At 37.2% G+C, this 23,269-nt stretch overlaps 1 protein-coding gene across 2 annotated transcripts in view; it reads right to left on the reverse strand.

The window, feature by feature from the left end:
* Nucleotides 1–546: 546 nt before the first annotated feature.
* WDSUB1 (WD repeat, sterile alpha motif and U-box domain containing 1) overlaps nt 547–23,269 on the reverse strand; it is a 309,582-nt gene continuing 286,859 nt past the window's right edge. For both annotated transcript variants that reach the window (XM_053698334.1, XM_053698333.1), the window contains one exon: nt 547–848. In XM_053698334.1, the coding sequence (XP_053554309.1) occupies nt 697–848 (152 nt within the window). In that variant the 3' untranslated portion in view covers nt 547–696. The remainder of the gene's footprint in view (nt 849–23,269) is intronic.

Consider the following 23,269-nt stretch of genomic DNA (forward strand, 5'->3'; position numbering starts at 1 on the left):
ATGAGCGTCTATGAGGTATGATCTGCAAAAGTGAACCATTCATCAGTCCGTTGCATTAATATTTATGAGGTATAAGGCTCGAATAATGAAGTGTGATAACAGATGCCTCTGTAGAAAATCGCTAATGGATAGTTACAGGGGTGAAAGGAGTGTATCAGGATATAAGCATATTATACATGGACTCTCTTATAGTATATATTGACAACCATTACTAGCACTAAACATAGAGGGTAGTTAAACTAGGACATGCAGCCACGCCCCCTTCATATCCCTTTTAATCTGCATTAAAGTATAGTCTGAATCTATGCAAAAAATGAACTGTACCTTCATTCATGAATTTCAATCAATGTTGGAGCGCATCCTTAATTAATATTTTTTGCATATATGCAGAATATTCTTTAATGTGCATAGATGCAGCATATACTTTAATGCACAATAAAATTTACCATCACTTTAAAAGGCACCAGGTTGCAAAATGAGATCTTCATTTCTTTTACCTTTGCTGGATTTCTGCAGGTTCAGGAAGTGATCAGATATCAATACAAATAGCTTTATAAAATGATTTATTCTTGTACTGATTAATCAGAAATATCATTTTAAGCCTTTATTGGTTGGAATATGATTACGCAGTAGGTCTGCCTTTAAATGATTTATAAGATCTTGATGTGGGATTTTTTTAATGTCTGTATCCATAAGTCACTGGGCTTCTAACCAGCGGTTCAGCGCCATTTTCAGCGTCCGGTTCGGTGTGAGCAGAAGTGTGGAAAGGGGTAGGTTAGTCATGGGGCTTGTTCTCTTCTGTGTGGAAATCCAATTCTCAATTGCTTTTCTTTCATATGAATAACCATCTGTGAACAAAATAAACACTTTTTATTATTAAGGAGCTTATTAAAAGAGCTTTACTCAGGTTATTCCCATAGCACACCCAGGAATCTCCTATATATTTAATTTGTACACAATCCGTGGCTTTTATGTTTTAACAAAGTGAGTTTTGTCAGCTTTGTGCTATGTATAAAGTGTTTTTTTATGGCTCTTTATTATTGGATTTGTATAGACACTATAGTTCTCTCTGTGCTGTACATGTTTAATTCTAGCATCGTGAGCACACAGTACCAACAACACATTAGTAAAGCTGTTCAGTACTGTATACATTTCTATTTCTAAATATATTCTACAACTATATTTATTTCTTTTGATATACTTTGTTCAAAAATATACCTAAATAGGTCCGGGAGCAGCAATGCTGATTGTTAGCTACACACATACCAGATGTGTTCAGCTAGCTCCCAGTAGTGCATTGCTGCTCTGGAGCTGACATTAATTGTGTTTAACCCTTATGCAGACAACTAACAGTGCAATAACAAAATGCTCTAACACAAGAGAGCATTTTCTTATAGCACTTTTATTATGCCCCTTTAATTCTATGGTGGCTGATATAATCCACCTCCCAATTCTCTGTTCTTGTAATGTGAATCCCTGAGATGGCTGGAACTTGCATTGCTAGAAGACATCACTGCTGGATGAAAGCTTTTGCACCTTCCTGTAAGAAGCTACTGACACATTTGTAGTGTAAGGTAAATAGCTGCTGGACTGTCCAACAGAACATCTGCCCTATAGACACATCTGCCTTAAAGATACATCTGCCCTAAAGACACATCTGCCTTTTTAAACAACAAAAATTCTGGTGTTGACTGTCCCTTTAATGAAGACAGAGTGTATAGGAAAAACTTATTTTTAGTGGAGCACAAACACTACTAATGTGTTAAGGTCTTTATAATCTTATTTTAAGAATAAAAAGGTGATGTGGCTGGCACTGATTGGCTCACATGCACAGCTCCTACTCTTCTTTCTGACAGACTGACAGAGAGAGAGAGAACTCCAGAGTGGGTATGAAACAAGTATAAAATAGGGACAGATATATAGAGTATATTGAGTTAATTGGATATCAAAACCTTTTTTTCTGTATTACTTATAAAAGAAGATATTGTTAAATAGGTTATGATAATATAAGAAAGTATTTTTCATCAGAATACAATGGTGCACGTAATTTTATACTGGCTACTTTTTTTTACTATTTTTATTAACTGCATAACCTTTCTTCACACATTGAAATCACATTATTGTCACTGTTATACATTGTACACAGGGGCCCAGCAATAGTTAATATCACATAAACCATTGTATCCTCAGTGAAAAAATAACATTCTTTTTTTTTTTGTATTAGGTTTTAAAGATCTAAGATTATCAATGGATACCAAAATAATAAATATTTAAATCTTTCCTCTTCACTCACAGTCTCTGCTTCATTATTCATATAGCAATCAGCCTACTAGCGGAAGCGGAGATATGAGAGCACAGGAAAAGTATTTCAACAGTAAAAAAATATTTTCTGTCATGGAATAAATAATTCCCCCCTGAGCTTTTGATAAGCAAAAGGATCGGAAAAAAAAAGATTTTCAACAGCACCGTCTCATCATTAATTACATTTCAATGTGAGCTTTAAATTGTTTTGTGAACGTTCATCACTGAACTGTCAAAGGAATAATCTGAGCTGCATGTGAAAGGTCCCAGTTGCCCTGAAGCTTTCATGTGTAAATAAGAAGGAAAGAAACAAATAACGTGACTTGCTAGTAAATTGTAGTTGACATTCTTTGTCTTAAATATTCTAGGTTGCTTCAAAAATAAATGGGATTAACCCTTTCTATCCCAGCACATGTGTTTAACCATGTAAATATAAATAGTAATAATTAACATTTAACTGTTAAATAAGTAATTTGCATTTGTAATATAATTCAAAAACAACCTAAAAGTGTCACTCTGAGGAACAGTTACGGTAACTGATCTGTTAATAAAAAAATAAATAAGCCAAAATACCATATATGTCCGTATAACTACAATAACATAGACCGTGACCTTATTTCACAATAAACAGATAGAAACTTAAATAGTATGCTATATTAAAATTAGAATGTACATTTATTTTAATCCAGTAAAAACAATTTAATTTAATGTCTGTATGTAAGTTACTTGAAAATAAAACTAATGCCATGTGTTCCAAAAATAAAACTGTCAACCCGACTCAATCAAAACCTTTGCTAGGCTTGGTTATGTTGTTTGTATTTTTTGATAATCAGATTATTGTTCAGAAACACACTAAATAAACTTCTAAAGCTGCTAAAAACATAACTGTTTTAATTTGGATAGACTTTCCTGAGCATTGCATTATTTATAAAGTAAAGACAATTGGACTCAAATTTAAATTTGAATTAAGTGTAGCCCAACCTACAGTTGCAAGAAAAAGTTTGTGAACCCTTTGGAATTACCTGGATTTCTGTTTTGATTACTCATACAATATGGTCTGGTCATCATCTAAGTAACTATTATAGACAAACACAATCTGACTAAACTAATAACACACAAACAGTTGTACTTTATTTTTTTTTTTTATTAAAAACATTGCGTAATTATTCACAGTGCAGGCTGGAAATAGTAAGTGAACCCTTGAATTTAGTAACTTGTAGATCTTATGTCAACCCGACTCAATCAAAACCTTTGCTAGGCTTGGTTATGTTGTTTGTATTTTTTGATAATCAAATTATTGTTCAGAAACACACTAAATAAACTTCTAAAGCTGCTAAAAACATAACGGTTTTAATTTGGATAGAATTTCCTGAGCATCGCATTATTTATAAAGTAAAGACAATTGGACTCTCTCTCATTTGCTCTTTCTCTCCTCTCTCATTTCCCCTCTCTCCTCTCTCATTTGATCTTTCTCCCCTCTCTCATTTGCTCTTTCTCTCCTCTCTCATTTCCCCTCTCTCCTCTTTCATTTGCTCTTTCTCTCCTCTCTCATTTCCCCTCTCTCCTCTTTCATTTGCTTTCTCTCCTCTCTCATTTGCTCTTTCTCTCCTCTCTCATTTGCTCTTTCTCCCCTCTCTCATTTGCTCTTTTTCTCCTCTCTCATTTCCCCTCTCTCCTCACTCATTTGCTCTTTCTCTCCTCTCTCATTTGCTCTTTCTCTCCTCTCTCATTTCCCCTTTCTCTCCTCTTTCATTTGCTCTTTCTCTCCTCTCTCATTTGCTCTTTCTCTCCTCTCTCATTTGCTCTTTCTCTCCTCTCTCATTTGCTCTTTCTCCCCTCTCTCATTTGCTCTTTTTCTCCTCTCTCATTTCCCCTCTCTCCTCACTCATTTGCTCTTTCTCTCCTCTCTCATTTGCTCTTTCTCTCCTCTCTCATTTCCCCTTTCTCTCCTCTTTCATTTGCTCTTTCTCTCCTCTCTCATTTGCTCTTTCTCTCCTCTCTCATTTGCTCTTTCTCTCCTCTCTCATTTGCTCTTTCTCTCCTCTCTCATTTGCTCTTTCTCTCCTCTCTCATTTCCCCTCTCTCCTCTTTCATTTGCTCTTTCTCTCCTCTCTCATTTCCCCTCTCTCCTCTTTCATTTGCTCTTTCTCTCCTCTCTCATTTGCTCTCTCTCTCCTCTCTCATTTCCCCTCTCTCCTCTTTCATTTGCTCTTTCTCTCCTCTCTCATTTCCCCTCTCTCCTCTTTCATTTGCTCTTTCTCTCCTCTCTCATTTGCTCTCTCTCTCCTCTCTCATTTCCCCTCTCTCCTCTTTCATTTGCTCTTTCTCTCCTCTCTCATTTGCTCTTTCTCTCCTCACTCATTTTCTCCTTCTCCCCTCTCAGTCTGTGTTGTTAATAAAAAAAATAATTGAACTACAGAAATAAATAAACAAATAAAACTTAATCCCTATGAAAATAACCTCCCCCCAAAATAAAAACACCCCCTAATCTATTGCTGAACTAGCAACAGTCCTTAAAAGGGCTTTTTGTAGGGCATTGCCCTAAGTTAAACAGCTCTTTTGCGGTTACCAAAAATTCTAAGTCCCCCTAACAGTAAAACCCACCTACCACCAAACACCCCAAAATAAATAAACCTAACACTAAAAAAACTAAACTATCCATTGCCCTGAAAAGGGCATTTGTATGGGCATTGCCCTTAAAAGAGCATTCAGCTCTTTTGCTGCCCATCCCTAATCTAAAAAAATATATATTTAAAAAAAAAAAACGAAGTCTAACCCCCAAAAATTAAACCTAAGTTACAGAAAATAAAAAAAAATCTATTACAGAAAATAAAAAAACAAATTACCAAAGTTTACAAAATTAAACCTAATCCCTATGAAAATAAAAAAGCCCACTCAAAATAAAAACACCCCCTACTCCAAGAATAAACTACCAGTAGCCCTTAAAAGGGCTTTTTGCAGAGCATTGCCCCAAGATAAACAGGTCTTTTACATTAAAAATACAGAAAGTCCCCCCCTAACAGTAAAACCCCCCAAAATAAAAGAACCTAACACTAAAAAACCTAAACTACCCATTGCCCTGAAAAGGGCATTTGTTTGGGCATTGCCCTTAAAAGGGCATTTAGCTCTTTTACTGCCCATCCCTAATTTAAATAAAACAAACCCCCCCAAAAAACCCTTAAACCCTCTAACACCCAGGTTGGTACTCACCGTTTCTGAAGTCCGGCGGAGAAGGTCCAGTTCCAGGATGAGAGCTACTAAAATTCTATTGGCTGATTTAAATAGCCAATAGAATTTCAGTAGCTCTCATCCTATTGGCTGATTTAAACAGTCAATAGGATTTCAGTAGCTCTTATCCTATTGGCTGATTTGAATTTGAAGAATCAAATCAGCCAATAGGAATTCAAGGGACGCCATCTTAAATCACACCTTGAATTCACTATTCAGTGTACGGCAGAGATGGCTCCGTGGTCGCCGGTCTTCAGTTCCAGGGTCGCCGGTCTTCAGCTCTGCGGTCATCGGTCTTCAGTCTTCAGCTCCGCTCCGCACAGGATGTTCCTGGAAGAAGAAGAGGTCGTGCTTGGAAGAAGACTTCACTGCCTGGAACAGGACCTTCTCCGCTGGACTTCAGGAACGGTGAGTAGCAACCAGGGGGTTAGACTTAGATTTTTTAATTATTATTTTTTTTTTTGGGGGGGGGGGGTTGTTTTATTCAGATTAGGTATGGGCAGTAAAATAGCTAAATGCCCTTTTAAGGGCAATGCCCAAACAAATGCCCTTTTCAGGGCAATGGGTAGTTTAGTTTTTTTAGTGTTAGGTTCTTTTATTTTGGGGGGTATGGGGGGTGGGGGTTTACTGTTAGGTGGGACTTTGCGTATTTTTTGTAAAAGAGCTGATTATCTTCAGGCAATGCCCTGCAAAAAGCCTATTTAAGGGCTACTGGTAATATATTCTTAGAGTAGGGAGTGTTTTTATTTTGGGGGGGATTTTTTATTTTCATAGGGATTAGGTTTAATTTTGTTAAATTTGGTCATTTGATTTTTTAGTTTCTGTAATGTTAGCCTTTTTTCATTTTTTGTAAACTTAGTTTTTTTGTTGTTGTAACTTTAGAATGTATTAGTTTAGTTAATTTGGGTTAATTTAAGTGGATGTTAGGCTAGGGGGTGTTAGTTTAGGGTACTTAGTTATTTAAATAGTAATTTGCGTTGTGAGTTTTGGCGGTTTAAGGGGTTAATAAGTTAATTAGGTTTATTGCGATGTGGGAGTTTGCGATAAGGGAGTTTTGCGGTTTAGGGGTTAATATGGTAAATAGGTTTATTGCGATGTAGGGGTTTTGCGGTTTAGGGGTTAATAGAGTAATTAGGTGTATTCTGATGTGGGTGGCTGACTGTTAAGTGATTAAGGGGTCAATTACTTTATTATTTAGCGATGTGGGTGTTTGCAGTGTATGGGTTAATACTTCGTGTATGAGGTGCTTTTTTTTAATACTTGATGTGGGCGGTTAGTTTTTTTTTTTTTAATACTTGATGCGGACGGTTAGTTGTTTTTTTTAGTTTTTTTTTAATACTTGATGCGGGCGGTTAGTTGTTGCTTTTGTAATGCTCTGTTTGCCTGCTGCATCCAGGTGGATTCCGAAAATGGCAGGGTGGTGAAAGAATCCACCGAAGAGGTTAATTACTTTATTATTTAACAATGTGGGGGTTTGCGGTGTATGGGTTAATACTTCGTGTAGTAGTTTTTTTTTTAATACTTGATGCAGGCTTTTAGTTGTTTTTTTAATACTTGATGCAGGCTTTTAGTTTTTTTTTAATACTTGATGCGGGCGGTTAGTTGTTGCTTTTGTAATGCTCCGTTTGCTTGCTGCATCCAGGTGGATTCCGAAAATGGCAGGGTGTTGAGAAACACTGGCTTATATAATCAAGTCGGTCAACTAGGTACCCAGCTGACTAAATTATCTGAACAATTTGCTAATAAGAGTTAAGCTTAGCTTGGCTCAGCAAGCTAATAATCATTTTTTAGGAGTACCACCAGTGGCCAACAACACGCCAAAGGCACAGTCATAAATTCTCAGATATTATCTGGGAGGAGAGAAGTACCAAATGGGATAATGGATGTTAATAATGATACTAATAAAATTCTCTCCCTACAACCCAGCAATAGAAAGCCTGACTCTAATGACAGGTGTCCCTAGTCTGGAAATACTAATAATTATCCTCTTTTGCAGTTCTCCCTTAGCCTTATTCCCACAGGTTGACGTGCAAAGCAATCCTCACATGGAGAAGGGAGCCCTGACTGTGATGCAATACGCAGGAAACCCATTATTCCTATTACAGAGGAGACGGTGGGTAAGAATTATGCCGTATCAGGTAATGTGGCTAATTCAGGTAACTTGTGGCGAAGCCCACAAATGTATAAACATGCCAATTTTATGTGTGAAATGGTAGAAACTGCAAAGAGATATTATGTATTAGCTGAGCTCCAGGATTCAGATACCAACCCTATCATGGGATTAATTGATACTAGATCTCAGGCAACTAGTTTATCCCACAGATACTACACACATCTAAATGAGCCAACGCCCCAAAAGCCTAAGCTCAGGGAATTTGATGGTTCATTAATAGGTTTTGGGGGTGACTCTCTCAAAGTCTGGGGTACTGAATGGTTAAAGCTTAAGCTGGGAAACAGAGTAATAAGACACCCTGTCATTATACTGGATCTGACAAATGATCATTTAATAATTGGTATTAATCTTCTTAAGTACCGTAATTGACTGCATAAATATTATTATTTGGTCACAAGTTAAAAGACCTATTAATTATGAGCGGTCCAGCATACCTCACACCAGACATAACTGTGACGTGGTGGAAGAGAAGCCAGATGCTGTCGAAGTTCATTTCAGGAATAGCTCTGTACCTGAAATAGCTGTCCTACAAATAGATGATCAGACTCCCCTAAGTGGCTCTGATGGTCATACCATTAAATTTTCGCCTGGGAACATAGCCAATATTTCCCTAGATGGCGATGTATTAACAATATCTCTAAAGGGGGCGATTACTCCCAATTCCTTGCAGAAATTGAGAAAATTAACGATCATATATCTATCCCTATGTAAGTGCATGACCTTGGAAAAACCAAGTATGCTAAATTAAACTTAAAACAGGAAGCTAGCTATATAAGTGAAGGTTTATTGGTGCAGATAGCTGAACCTAAAGTAATTAAATATCTTTGTCCCCAAGATCACTGGGTCTATGACCGAGATGATAACTCTGAAAGCTATAACATTACAGCTAAATGTTTCTTATCTATCTCCATAGGTAATAAATCAGCGAAACACCTGTTTTAAATAATCCCCATAATCAAAAATACATTGGCAATGATCTATTGCATAGATATGCCATGCAAATAGATTTGATTAACCTTTGCCTCTAGAGCAGGTTGAAAGGGGACCCTAAAAAATTTCAGGATGAAAATGATATTGTAATCCCTGCTGGGGCTGATACATTTCTCTTACCCTTACAGGTAAAAAGGGGTCAGAAGTTAAAAACTTCTGAAGCGCTAATTTGCATCTCCCAGAGAATGCAAAATATGAGTATAACCATGACCCATACTCCTATGGTAAATATTGGAACTATTCCAATACATGTTATCGTGCATAACATGACCCCACCGGATCACCTTATCCAAGGGAACTACCTTAGGATATGATCTGGAATCCAGTTATTACACTTTTGGATTCCAGAATAATGTAATCGGGCTAATTCTTGAAAGGTACTTAACTGAAGAACAGTTTAAAGAACAATCCTTTGCATCTATGCCAAAAGGATCAATTCAGTCTATTTATCCTTTCAGCTCAGAGGAAGGCACCTGTAAAATTGAAGAAGCCTCCCTGGTATTTGATCAACCGATCATAGAGCAAGAATATCCAAATATCCAGAATCATGTGGGTAATGTAAATTATAATCAAGGGGACCTCACCTCTAGGCTTCAAGAAGCCTATGAGATAGGACAGCCTGAAATCTTTCCTGGATTTCAGCAAATAGTTGAAGAGCAAATCTCCTTAGCTAATGATGACCGCCAACTAACATTTTTGCTAGGGATTCTTATGACTGTGGGACTACAGACCTACATATTGCAAGAATACAAACAGAACCTAATTCACCAACTGTATTTGTTAAAGGGACACTGAACCCACATTTTTTCTTTTGTGATTCAGATAGAGCATGCAATTTTAAGCAACTTTCTCATTTACTCCTATTAGCAAATGTTCTTCATTCTCTTGGTATCTTTATTTGAAAAGCAAGAATGTAAGTTTGGATGCCGGCCCATTTTTTGTGAACAACCTGGGTTGTTCTTGCTGATTGGTGGATACATTTATTTTTTTAATTTTTAAATAAAGATAGCAAGAGAATGAAGAAAAATGGATAATAGGAGTAAATTATAAAGCTGCTTAAAATTGCATGCTCTAGATGAATCACAAAAGAAAACATTTGGGTTTAGTATCCCTTTAAACAATGCAGGCTTCCTTTAGCCTCCTATGATTCGCTTGCAGAAATCATAAAGAACTTGGAAGAAAGGGGTATCATCAGACAAGTGCACAGCTCTTATAATAATACTATTCTAGGTATTCTTAAACCCAATGGACAATGGTGTTTGTGTGCTGACTTAAGACAGCTAAACAAACGGGTGTACATGTTTGGATTGCCTGTGCCATATAGAAGGTCCAATAAGCATTTCAAAGACTTCCGCTTGGATACATAAATTCAGGACATGAATTTTCAGTATTAGAAAGGGGGACCTTATCTTATGTTGATGATGTGTTTATCAAAAGCACAGACTTTGAAAAACACATCACAGAGCTTAAACATGTCCTCAGCCAACTTAAAAGGGCAGGTGTCAAATTATCCCTACAAAAAGCCCAATGGTGCCACGCTCGTTACTTCTGAAGGGTTAAATTCTCAGAAGAAAAAGGTTGAAGCCATAATAAATTCCAAGAACCCAACTAACTTAAAGGAATTGAGATCATTCCTGGGTATGACAAATTATTCTCGCAAATGTATTGATAATTATGCAGAATTGGCTAAACCACTGCTACATCTTCTAAAGAAGGATGTAGTATGGCACTGGAGTGAGGCTCAAGAGACAGCCATAAGAGAGCTGAAGAGCTGAAGCACCTTGCTTAGCTTACCCTGAAGGTGGTAAACCTTTCTACTTAGAGACAGGTTACACAGATATAAGCATGAGTGCTGTTTTATACCAAAAACACGATAATCTAAGCAAATCCATTGCTTATGCGAGTAAAACTTTATCCCCAGTGGAAATAAAATGTAGTGATTGCGAAAAAGCCCTCTTATCTACTGTATGGGCTTTACAAAATTTACAAAGCTATATACAGGGCGAGAAAATTATTGCAGAAACAGCCCACCAGCCTTTGCTATATTTGCAAAGTGAGAGAATAAGAGATGGGAACCTGTCCAATAGCTGCATAACAGCTTGGACTCTTTCCTTACAAGGCTGGCCTTTAGAAATTCGCTATAAGCAAAATAAAAAGAATCCAGTCGCACAGGGGCTTGCTGAGCTCCATGACTGTACTGCTAAAGATCATGGGGCAGATTTAATAGAAGATGATTTCCTGGAGGAACAATTGCTTGCCCCATATAAAATATACAATGAGGACCATTGTCAAACATTACTTTGGGTATATGTTGATGGTTGTTCTTACCATTCAAAAGAGAATGAGAAATGATGGCACTACTAGTAAGTAATATACTGGGATGGGCTAATACTGATATACAGCTGGTATTATAGACAATAATTGTAGCCCTAAGGTGCTATGTACATATAAACACTTATTTACATATACTACCAAAAGCAGTTGCAAAAAAGTGTACACTTACAGCACTCAAATCCCTCAGTAATTATTATAAGTATAGTGTGGTGTATGTGTGAGAAAAATAATAAACAAATCATTAAAACATCAAACTTTAATAGTTGTTACTTAGTTAAAAATGGGCACTCTTTAAAAACAACTAGAGAGCTAGATGGTTGATCATTGTGTACTTGCCTGGAATTATTTTAAACCAGAATAAGTTATAGCATAAACTAGTCAGTTGGTCTTTGGGATACACCAGGATCATCTATGTGTGACCTGGTTCCTATTAATTAATAATTCGAAAGTTATTGAGACTATTGGTCGGACATATTAGCAGTGTTTGGTGCAGACAGTAAAACCACATAACATCTTGACACTAAGTAGATGTTTAATATTGATGCAATAAGCCAGTAACTGCTACACTTAATATGTTATTAATGGGGTACCCCATAGACTCTTCTAAGATAGCAAAAGAGGATTAATATGATATCTCCTAGGATAGTACTGTTATTATCATTATTATCATTTATTTGTATAGAGCCGACAAATTCTGTATCACTGGATAATAACTGTGGTAAATACAGCAAATTATAAAATACAAGGCCTGGATAACCTGATTTACAATTATGTATACTAAACAGCAAAATTCTATATTTTCTATAGTAACCACTGCAAATGTTACAGCAGATGTTAAAAAATTGAGCAGAGTTGATATAGCTGCTTATGGGAATAACATACCTCGTAACTGTATAGAGTGAGCCCCAGGAGCTAGTATTGACTCATACCGCTTATATTGTAACTGAATTATAAAATTGCAACTATGTTTTTACTTTTATAACGTTCCATATAAGGCCATATAATTAATATAGTATTAGTGTAGTTATTAGAAATTAGATACAAGTTGCAGCAATTACTATGGTAGGTAGACATTATGTTATTAGTATACGCACTGAAGTTCACTGTGTCTCACCTGAAAAGGCTTCTATGGTGATTTACCTAGAATAGTTTCTATAGTGACATAGCTAAGTGAATTTAGGTAAATATATTTTCCTTTTACAGCATTATCAATAATACAACAACCGTTTTTGCAAGTAAATTACAGTATGTAATGCTATTAATGGTTGCTTGCGTTAATTTGCAAACAAATCTTGCCCCAGTATAAGCATTCACATGAGTAGCGGTATATAGTTTCCTGCTAATTGTTAGCTGAATATGTAAAGGTATTAGGCACCCAGTAATCACATTTAATTCTTATATACAGATAAATTACAGCATACGCTCTTATTGGATGGTATCCTGCAGTTATATGCACACCAATCTTGCCATAACAAAAGTATTTAATAAACCGTGGACTATAATTTGCTGCTGATTATCAGTCATAAATGTGCATAATAAATACCCAGTAATCTTATTTATATTATATTAACAGTAACTACTCCGTACGTCCCCTTTGCTTATTTGGAAAAGATATTATGAATTCAATAATATTTTAAATTCAGTATGGCTATATAAATAACTGCAGGGTTAAAATTAAAGTTTGTAATAGGAAACCAGAGCATACAGGACCTCTGATCTTAGTCTGTTACTACAGTGGTCACGCTCCCAAGTTAAGGTCTGACTAATCTGAGTATACGTTCATCGTCAGCTCAGATATCAAATAATTATCAACCAAAAAGTTCTACTAGACAATTTAAAATTGAGGGGTCCCAACTACCCCTTCCCCTGACATGTTTTGCCGGATACAGCGGCTTTTTAGGAACCAGGTCACACATAAATGATCCTGGTGTATCCCAAAGACCAACTGACTAGTTTATACTATAACTTATTCTGGTTTAAAATAATTCCAGGCAAGTACACAATGAACAACCATCTAGCTTTCTAGTTGTTTTTAAAGAGTGCCCATTTAAAAAAAAAAAAAAAATATTAAAGTTTGATGTTTTAATAATTTGTTTATTATTTTTCTCACACATACACCACACTATACTTATAATAATAAGTGAGGGAGTCGAGTGCTGTAAGTGTACACTTTTTTGCAACTGCTTTTGGTTGTATATGTAAAATGGTTGTTCTTACCATGCCACTATTGATAATGAGCACAGATTAGTCGCTGGCATTGGTATAGCTTAGGCAAATGGATTCACAAGTATTTCTGTAGGATTCAACATTGGACCAAGATCCAGTCAAACTGCAGAACTAACTGCTGTTCTAAAAAACATTGAGATGGCTATTGAACAAGATATTCATGAATTTGTGTTCATTATTGACTTAAATTATGTGCGTGACAGTTTTGTTGAATACCTGCCAACTTGGAAAAGAAATGGTATGCAGAAAACTAACAACAAACCAGTCAAACATGGCAAGTTGTTCTGCAAAATTGATAAGTTAGTGGTTTCCAATGGGTTAACCATACACTGGAAAAAGACCAAGGGTCATTCCAGGATTATAGGTCCAGATAAGGAAGGCAATGATCTTGCAGATTTATTAGCCAAACAATAAACCATAACTGGAGAGCTCCTTAATATTGACCATTTAATGGGTGCAATTAATGTAAAAGCCATTTCCAGAAACCAGGCTAAACAACAAAAATTAGCCTAACCTGGTACAATAGAGTTAGATTCTCCTAGTGAGGACCTTATCACTAGTCAAAAAGAAGACCCCATTATAGGTATTTTCTATAAACATATAGAAAATCCTGAAAACAACCCCATCTCAAAGAATAACACTATTGGTAAGGATGATCTTAGAATCTTAATGAAGTCAAAATCACAATTCAAATTACAGGATGGTTTGTTAATTATAACCTCCAAAACAGGTATTCAACAATGGGTTGTACCTACCCAGTTCAGGGGTCTCATGCTTCAACATGCACATGATGCCTCGACATCTGGCCATCGTGGTGCCAAATTAACGTATGAAATATTGCGTGACTACGCCTTTTGGCAGCATATGTTGAAGGATGTTCAAACCTACTGTCAAGGTTGTTTAATCTGTCCACAGTTCCAACCCCTTCGCCAACGCATAGAGCGCCATTACAGAAAAGGGGGATGGTAATGCCATGGTCAGATATACAAATTGATTGTATTGGTCCAGTATCTAGGTCATCCAGAGGTAACAGATACATGTTGACAGTAACATGCCTATTCACCAAATGGGTAGAGTGCATCAGTGCATCTAATAATAGTGCTGAAACATGCACAGCATTGCTCATCAACCACGTATTTTCCAGATTTGGTTTACCCCAGAGAATCGAATCCAATCGAGGGACCCACTTCACCAGCGAAGTAATGACAAAAATGTGGAAAATACTAGGGGTTAAATGAAAGCTCCATATTGCATATAGAGCTGCCTCTAGTGGTGGTGCAGAGCGTTACAACCAGTCAATTGTGAAAATACTCAAAAAGTTTGTGAGCGAAGCAGGTAAGGACTGGGATGTAAAATTACCTCTAGTCCTAATGGCATTAAGAGCCACACCAAGTAGTGCTACTAAGATATCCCCTTTTGAATTGATGACTGGTAGAAGAATGGTTCTACCTCAACATTTACTGTACCATACATCAGACCAGAACTTAATAAATGCTGCTACTACACATCAATATGTGGAAAACTTAAGGAAGCATCTGCAATATGCTTTTGCATTTGCCAAAGTAACATAGAGAAAGCTGCAACTGCTGCTAAAACTTATTATGACCTCAAGACTTCCAAAAAGGAATATGAAATCAATGATAAAGTTTATCTTTATAACTTTGGAAGAGATCAAGTCAAGGAGAGGAAGTTTCTTCCCTCATGGAAAAGTCCTTTTGTCATTACTGACAACATATCTGCAGTTGCCTATACAATTAGGATCCCTAAAAATGATACTTTTATGGATAAATGGGTCCATATGAATCAGTTGCGAACGTGCCATCCTAGATCCCAACTCCTCATAGAGGGAGAATGAGAGGTCATTTCCCCAAGCACACTAAGGAAGTGTTATAGTTTAATAGCTGAATAAGATTAAAGCATAGATAAAAGGTCTAGCTAACGAGCATAAATATGAGAATTGAAAAATAACAGACTCTCTTCGTAGTAAGACTGTCTATGATGCATACTGTCAGTACACTCAATAATTACCATTGGATTTCAGTCCATTCCAATACATGTGTCCCACATATCTTAAAATGGAAAGGGGGATTTATGTCAGGGTATTGCTGAGTGACATTATATAAGATATATACACACATACATATATATATATATATATATATATATATATATAAGATATATATGCCTTATATAGATACATAATTAATTTATCTTAAAATATTAACCCTGGGTACAAATGTTTTGAAATTGTAAAGTACAGGTCTATTTAAACAGGCCTAAAACTACATCCCAGACACAGACCTCCCCCTAGCTATACTAAAATACAGATGGATGCCTCAAAGAACAAAAAGAAATGAACATTTGTCCTAATCTATAAGAGATAATGTCAATTCAAAGAAACTTTTTATCACTGCCTGGAATTGTGTAATAAGATTTCCTATTAGATCCCCTGAACCCCTGTGGTCAGAGAGACCGGAAGTCTGCAGTTTGAGATACATTTCCAGGATGGCCATAACATATAAATATCTATTATCTAGATGTTAATTGTCCCATACTGAGTTAAATATACAAAACCCTAGATTCCATGTCAGCTTCAAATGCCCTGGGTATTATAGGGGGAAAAGTTCATATATATCTAAAATAAATTCTTAGATAACTTTCAGATATTGAATTTGTACCTCAGTATGGTATAAATGTAAATAAATTAGTCCAAGAGATTGTCTATGTTTATATAATATGAAGTGAATATGTATCTGTATTAAATTTAAAATGTTTGACAGTATTTCAAACTAAACAGCATTTGCTATATTCCAGAATCTGATCCCAATGAGGTTTGGAAATGAATACATCTTTAATACGTTCTCCAATGAATTATATCATTTCTGTGTTTTTGTGCATTCAAAATAGCATTACCAAGAGATGTACTAAATATGGAGTATATTTATATTAAAAGGAAATGAGAATCCAATAAATATATCTTTATAATTAATTACTACAGAGTTCACTTCCAATTACATATATGATATAAGATGGTGACTGGGAAATGCAATATATGCCAATATATTAATTGAACTGATATATTTATTAATATCATACTGAAAGTATTAAATTAAAATCCTTTTAAGTCCCCTCATCAAAATGTGACTTTTATATACATCTCTTAAAATATTAAATAGAATTGTATTGAGACACACACTGAATATATGTGTACTATATGTAAGCAGATATGCAATTAGAAATAATGTATGTCTAATACTAAATCAATATACTCATGTTTGGAATTGAAATACACATGCTCAGGCAAACTAAATACAGTAATACCATATCAAATTGACAAAATAGTTTATTGAGCTATAAAATATGAGTGTATTAAATAGACATTTGATAAAAATATATATCCCTGTAATTGAGAAATGGAATATTTTAAATATGAAATGAAACTACACTCCTACTCATGTTGCCCTCCGGTGTCCGCTATGGGAATTACAGCCAGAGAAAATTAATTTAAGGAAATTGAATGGCATTACAAGTAACCTATGAGAGGTGAGCTCCGGCTCAAAGGGTGTAACCAGATCCTATTGGAATGATTTGAGAATGAATGAGTGGCTTATGACTGATATAGGCTTTCACTCTATGCAAGGGGGACAGTCTCACTTTGTAAGAGAGATACACACATTTTGGGACTATACTTTCTCTGACTCCTGGCTGGAACACTCTCTGTAGACAAAAGAGATACTCTGTGACCTGTACCCTTGCATAATAAGTGGAATATTCCTTAATGTATGCCCAATAGAATATCTGGAAGCTGAAATTCTTAATTTGGTTATCTGGTAATGTATGTGCGTTTAATTTCTTTTATATATTAAATAGGCCTTAGCAAAGACATTTGTTATAGCACAGTATAGCTGTAGCTGTAAATCAAAAGGTATCTTATTCTTATATTTAATATTAATTAGACCAGGGTAGTAAGTGTACTAGTGTTAAATATTATTATTAAGAAAGGATTTATGTATTTTAATGTCATAAGTTATTTGTAGTTATTGTGATATATTTTAGAATTTGTTTAATTGTGGCTAAATAAGAAGTTCTCTCATGCTAGATTAATTGGTATATGTTGAATTGGTAGTATTGTGTAACAATCTCTGGCTTTAAGTTAAGTATATTAGATTATATTGGGTTAAAAATAGCTTATTTATATTTTCTGGAAATTCTATTAGATTTATTGAGATTTGGTAAGATTTGAATTGAAAGATTTGGTAGGATTGTTAACAAAGCATTGTTAAGTAAGTAGTCCATATTCGGGTATTGGAGTAAGTGTTGCTGGCTAATTACAAATTGGCTTGTAAGTTTAATGGTAATATCTGATGTTTAATTAATTTTGAGTTAAGGTTAATTAATATAAATATTTCTTCCATTTACAGGATCAATAACTATTGAATAGTAATGAATCTAAATATCTCTATAGCTTGCTTAATATTTTAAAGTTGTGTTGATCAATTGATAGATATAACTGGTCATAAGTGATGTTCAGTTGCTACATAAATATAATCAAAGTGTATATAAAGATTAACTGATCAGAATTCAGGAATTAATTTAATTTGAGATTAAATATTAATGTTTAGAATAATTTTATTGTCATAATTTCTAGAGATCTCAATATCATTCTGGAATACACAATAGAGATTATATAACATTTCACTTGAGAGAATTGACAAATTCCACTATATTAATTGGAGATATTGCTGACGATAATTTTATGATTGATTATTCATATTCATAATTCCATTAAACAAAAATATTGTTACGTAAATATATAACACGTTGGAGGTTACTGCTGAGATTAATTAAATAATATTGTAACCTAGGATATATAACAGAATTTATCGGGAAAACATAAATTATGTTTTTTTCTGATTGAATCTCTGAGATGTTAGCCACTACAGGCTGATTTTGTACAACTCATGGTTGACTGACATTCTACTGAAGCATTTGGCTGTGCCACAATACTATTTCTCATACAGATATATATATATATATATATATATATATATATATATATATATATATATATATATATATATACAATATGATTTTGAGTAGGTGTGTGCAGGAAAGGTTTCTTTGAAACACATTTTTGCTTACCTGATGAATTCATTTATTTCATGGTGGTGAGAGTCCATGAGACATTACACATGGAATTCATCTCCTGGCCACTAGGAGGAGGCAAAGATACCCAACATACCAACAGCTTTTGATCCCTCCTATTTCCCTGACCATATCAACCTAACAGGTAACCAAGACAGAAAAGCGGGAAAGGTTAAGTTGGCTAATTGAGATGCAAGATAGAACTGTCATAAAAACACAGACAAATAAAAACTGGGTGGGTCTCATGAACTCTCGTCCCCATGAAAGAAATTACCTTATCAGGCACCTGGGATCCAATAACCAAGCTGGGGAGTCTACAAGAAAATGGGGGGAGGGCACCTATTTACCAGACACTGCAGCCTGTAGGACTTTCCTGCCAAAAGCTGCCTTAAAAATATTGTCCAAGTAGAGATACCCGGAGCTCTTATCACTGATAACAGGGCACCTAGAACCTTGGTAAAATTTCTGGGGCAGTGTCGGTCTAGAAAGGCAAACCTGAGAAACTGGTAATGATCATTGTGAATCATAATGTAAAAGGTATGCGTCCTTCAAATCTTTTTTTGACATATACTTACCCTGCTGGACCAGTGGTAAAATGGTGCAAATTGTTAACATTTTGAAAGTAGGAATTTTAAGACTTTAAAGTTTTCAGATCTAAGATATATATGAAAAATCCCCCTATTCTTTGGAACGATAAAAAGGTTGGAATAAACCCCTGACCCTGTTTCAATTCCAGGACTGGGACAATGATACTCATAAGTTCCAGATAGCAAACACATTGAAAAAACATAATTTATGCTTACCTGATAAATTTATTTCTCTTGAGGTGTATCCAGTCCACGGATCATCCATTACTTGTGGGATATTCTCCTTCCCAACAGGAAGTTGCAAGAGGATCACCCACAGCAGAGCTGCTATATAGCTCCTCCCCTAACTGCCATATCCAGTCATTCGACCGAAACTAGCCGAGAAAGGAGAAACCATAGGGTGCAGTGGTGACTGTAGTTTAAAATTTAGACCTGCTTTAAAAGGACAGGGCGGGCCGTGGACTGGATACACCACAAGAGAAATACATTTATCAGGTAAGCATAAATTATGTTTTCTCTTGTTAGGTGTATCCAGTCCACGGATCATCCATTACTTGTGGGATACCAATACCAAACTAAAGTACACGGATGAAGGGAGGGACAAGGCAGGTACTTAAATGGAAGGGACCACTGCCTGTAGAACCTTTCTCCCAAAAATAGCCTCCGAAGAAGCAAAAGTATCAAATTTGTAAAATTTTGAAAAGGTATGAAGCGAAGACCAAGTCGCCGCTTTGCAAATCTGTTCAACAGAAGCCTCATTTTTAAAGGCCCAGGTGAAAGCCACAGCTCTAGTAGAATGAGCTGTAATCCTTTCAGGGGGCTGCTGTCCAGCAGTCTCATAGGCTAAGCGTATTACGCTCCGAAGCCAAAAAGAAAGAGAGGTTGCCGAAGCCTTTTGACCTCTCCTCTGTCCAGAGTAAACAACAAACAGGGAAGATGTTTGACGAAAATCTTTAGTCGCTTGTAAGTAAAACTTTGAAGCACGGACTACGTCCAAATTATGTAAAAGACGTTCCTTCTTTGAAGAAGGATTAGGACACAATGATGGAACAACAATCTCATGATTGATATTCTTGTTGGAAACTACCTTAGGTAAAAACCCAGGTTTTGTACGCAGAACTACTTTATCTGTAAAATAGCCATCAAAAACCGAACTTTCCAAGATAAAAGTTTGATATCAATGGAATGAAGGGGTTCAAACGGAACTCCTTTAAGAACCTTAAGAACCAAGTTTAAGCTCCATGGAGGAGCAACAGGTTTAAACACAGGCTTAATTCTAACCAAAGCCTGACAAAATGCCTGGACGTCTGGAACCTCTGCCAGACGCTTGTGCAAAAGGATAGACAGAGCAGAAATCTGTCCCTTTAAAGAACTAGCTGATAATCCTTTATCCAAACCCTCTTGGATAAAGGACAATATCCTAGGAATCCTAACCTTACTCCATGAGTAATTCTTGGAGTCACACCAATGAAGATATTTGCGCCATATCTTATGGTAGATTTTCCTGGTTACAGGCTTTCGTGCCTGTATTAAGGTATCAATGACTGACTCGGAGAAGCCACGCCTTGATAAAATCAAGCGTTCAATCTCCAGGCAGTCAGTCTCAGAGAAATTAGATTTGGATGATTGAAAGGACCTTATAGTAGAAGGTATTGTCTCAGAGGCAGAGGCCAAGGTGGAAAGGATGACATGTCCACCAGGTCTGCATACCAGGTCCTGCGTGGCCACGCAGGCGCGATCAAGATCACCGATGCTCTCTCCTGTTTGATTTTGGCAATCAGTCGAGGGAGCAGAGGAAATGGTGGAAACACATAAGCCAGGTTGAAGAACCACGGTGCTGCTAGAGCATCTATCAGCGTCGCTTCTGGGTCCCTGGTCCTGGATCCGTAACAAGGAAGCTTGGCGTTCTGGCGAGACACCATGAGATCCAATTCTGGTGTGCCCCAACGATGAACCAATTGAGCAAACACCTCCGGATGGAGTTCCCACTCCCCTGGATGAAAAGTCTTAGAAAATCCGCCTCCCAGTTCTCTACACCTGGGATATGGATCGCTGATAGATGGCATGAGTGAGTCTCTGCCCAGCGAATTATCTTGGAGACTTCTAACATCGCTAGGGAGCTCCTGGTCCCCCCTTGATGGTTGATGTAAGCCACAGTCGTGATGTTGTCCGACTGAAATCTGATGAACCTCAGGGTTGCTAACTGAGGCCAAGCTAGAAGAACATTGAATATTGCTCTTAACTCCAGAATATTTATTGGGAGGAGTTTCTCCTCCTGAGTCCACGATCCCTGAGCCTTCAGGGAATTCCAGACTACACCCCAACCTAGAAGGCCGGCATCTGTTGTTACCATTGTCCAATCTGGCCTGCGAAAGGTCATACCTTTGGACAGATGGACCCGAGATAGCCACCAGAGAAGAGAATCTCTGGTCTCTTGATCCAGATTTAGCAGAGGGGACAAATCTGTGTAATCCCCATTCCACTGACTGAGCATGCATAATTGCAGCGGTCTGAGATGTAGGCGCGCAAATGGCACTATGTCCATCGCCGCTACCATTAAGACGATCACTTCCATGCACTGAGCCACTGAAGGGCGCGGAATGTAGTGAAGAACACGGCAGGAATTTAGAAGCTTTGATAACCTGGACTCCGTCAGGTAAATTTTCATTTCTACAGAATCTATCAGAGTTCCTAGGAAGGAAACCCTTGTGAGGGGTGATAGAGAACTCTTTCCCTCGTTCACTTTCCACCCATGCGACCTCAGAAATGCCAACACTATGTCCGTATGAGATTTGGCAATTTGGAAGTTTGACGCCTGTATCAGGATGTGGTCTAGATAAGGGGCCACTGCTATGCCCCGTGGTCTTAGGACCGCCAGAAGAGACCCCAGAACCTTTGTAAAAATTCTTGGGGCTGTAGCTAACCCGAAGGGAAGAGCCACAAACTGGTAATGCCTGTCTAGAAAGGCAAACCTTAGGAACCGATGATGATCTTTGTGAATCGGTATGTGAAGGTAAGCATCCTTCAAATCCACTGTAGTCATGTACTGACCCTCCTGGATCATAGGTAGGATTGTCCGAATAGTTTCCATTTTGAACGATGGAACTCTGAGGAATTTGTTTAAGATCTTTAGATCCAAAATTGGTCTGAAGGTTCCCTCTTTTTTGGGAACCACAAACAGATTTGGATAAAATCCCTGTCCTTGTTCCATCTGTGGAACTGGATGGATCACTCCCATTATTAGGAGGTCTTGCACAAAGCGTAAGAATGCCTCTTTCTTTATCTGGTTTACAGATAATCTCGAAAGGTGAAATCTCCCTTGTGGGGGGGAAGCTTTGAAGTCCAGAAGATATCCCTGAGATATGATCTCCAACGCCCAGGGATCCTGAACATCTCTTGCCCACGTCTGGGCGAAGAGAGAAAGTCTGCCCCCTACTAGATCCGTTGCCGGATAGGGTGCCGTTCCTTCATGCTGTCTTAGAGGCAGAAGCAGGCTTTCTGGCCTGCTTGCCTTTGCTCCAGGCCTGGTTAGATTTCCAGGCCGGCTTGGATTGCGCAAAAGTTCCCTCTTGTTTTGTAGCAGAGGAAGTTGATGCTGCACCTGCCTTGAAGTTTCAAAAGGCACGAAAATTAGACTGTTTGGCCCTTGATTTGGCCCTGTCCTGAGGAAGGGTATGACCCTTACCTCCAGTAATGTCAGCAATAATTTCCCTCAAACCAGGCCCGAATAGGGTCTGCCCCTTGAAGGGAATGTTAAGTAATTTAGACTTTGAAGTCACGTCAGCTGACCAAGATTTAAGCCATAGCGCCCTATGCGCCTGGATGGCGAATCCAGAATTCTTAGCCGTTAGTTTAGTCAAATGAACAATGGCATCAGAAACAAAAGAATTAGCTAGCTTAAGTGTTCTAAGCTTGTCAAGTATTTCAGTCAATGGAGTAGCTGTCTGAAAGGCCTCTTCCAGAGACTCAAACCAGAACGCCGCAGCAGCAGTGACAGGAGCAATGCATGCAAGGGGCTGCAGGATAAAACCTTGTTGAATAAAGATTTTCTTAAGGTAACCTTCTAATTTTTTATCCATTGGATCTGAAAAAGCACAACTGTCCTCGACAGGGATAGTGGTACGCTTGGCTAAAGTAGAAACTGCTCTCTCCACCTTAGGGACCGTCTGCCATAAGTCCCGTGTGGTGGCGTCTATTGGAAACATTTTTCTAAAAATAGGAGGGGGGGAAAACGGCACACCGGGTCTGTCCCACTCCTTAGTAATAATTTCTGTAAACCTTTTAG

This window comes from Bombina bombina, chromosome 1, assembly GCF_027579735.1.
Source record: "Bombina bombina isolate aBomBom1 chromosome 1, aBomBom1.pri, whole genome shotgun sequence".
Classification (NCBI taxonomy): domain Eukaryota; kingdom Metazoa; phylum Chordata; class Amphibia; order Anura; family Bombinatoridae; genus Bombina; species Bombina bombina.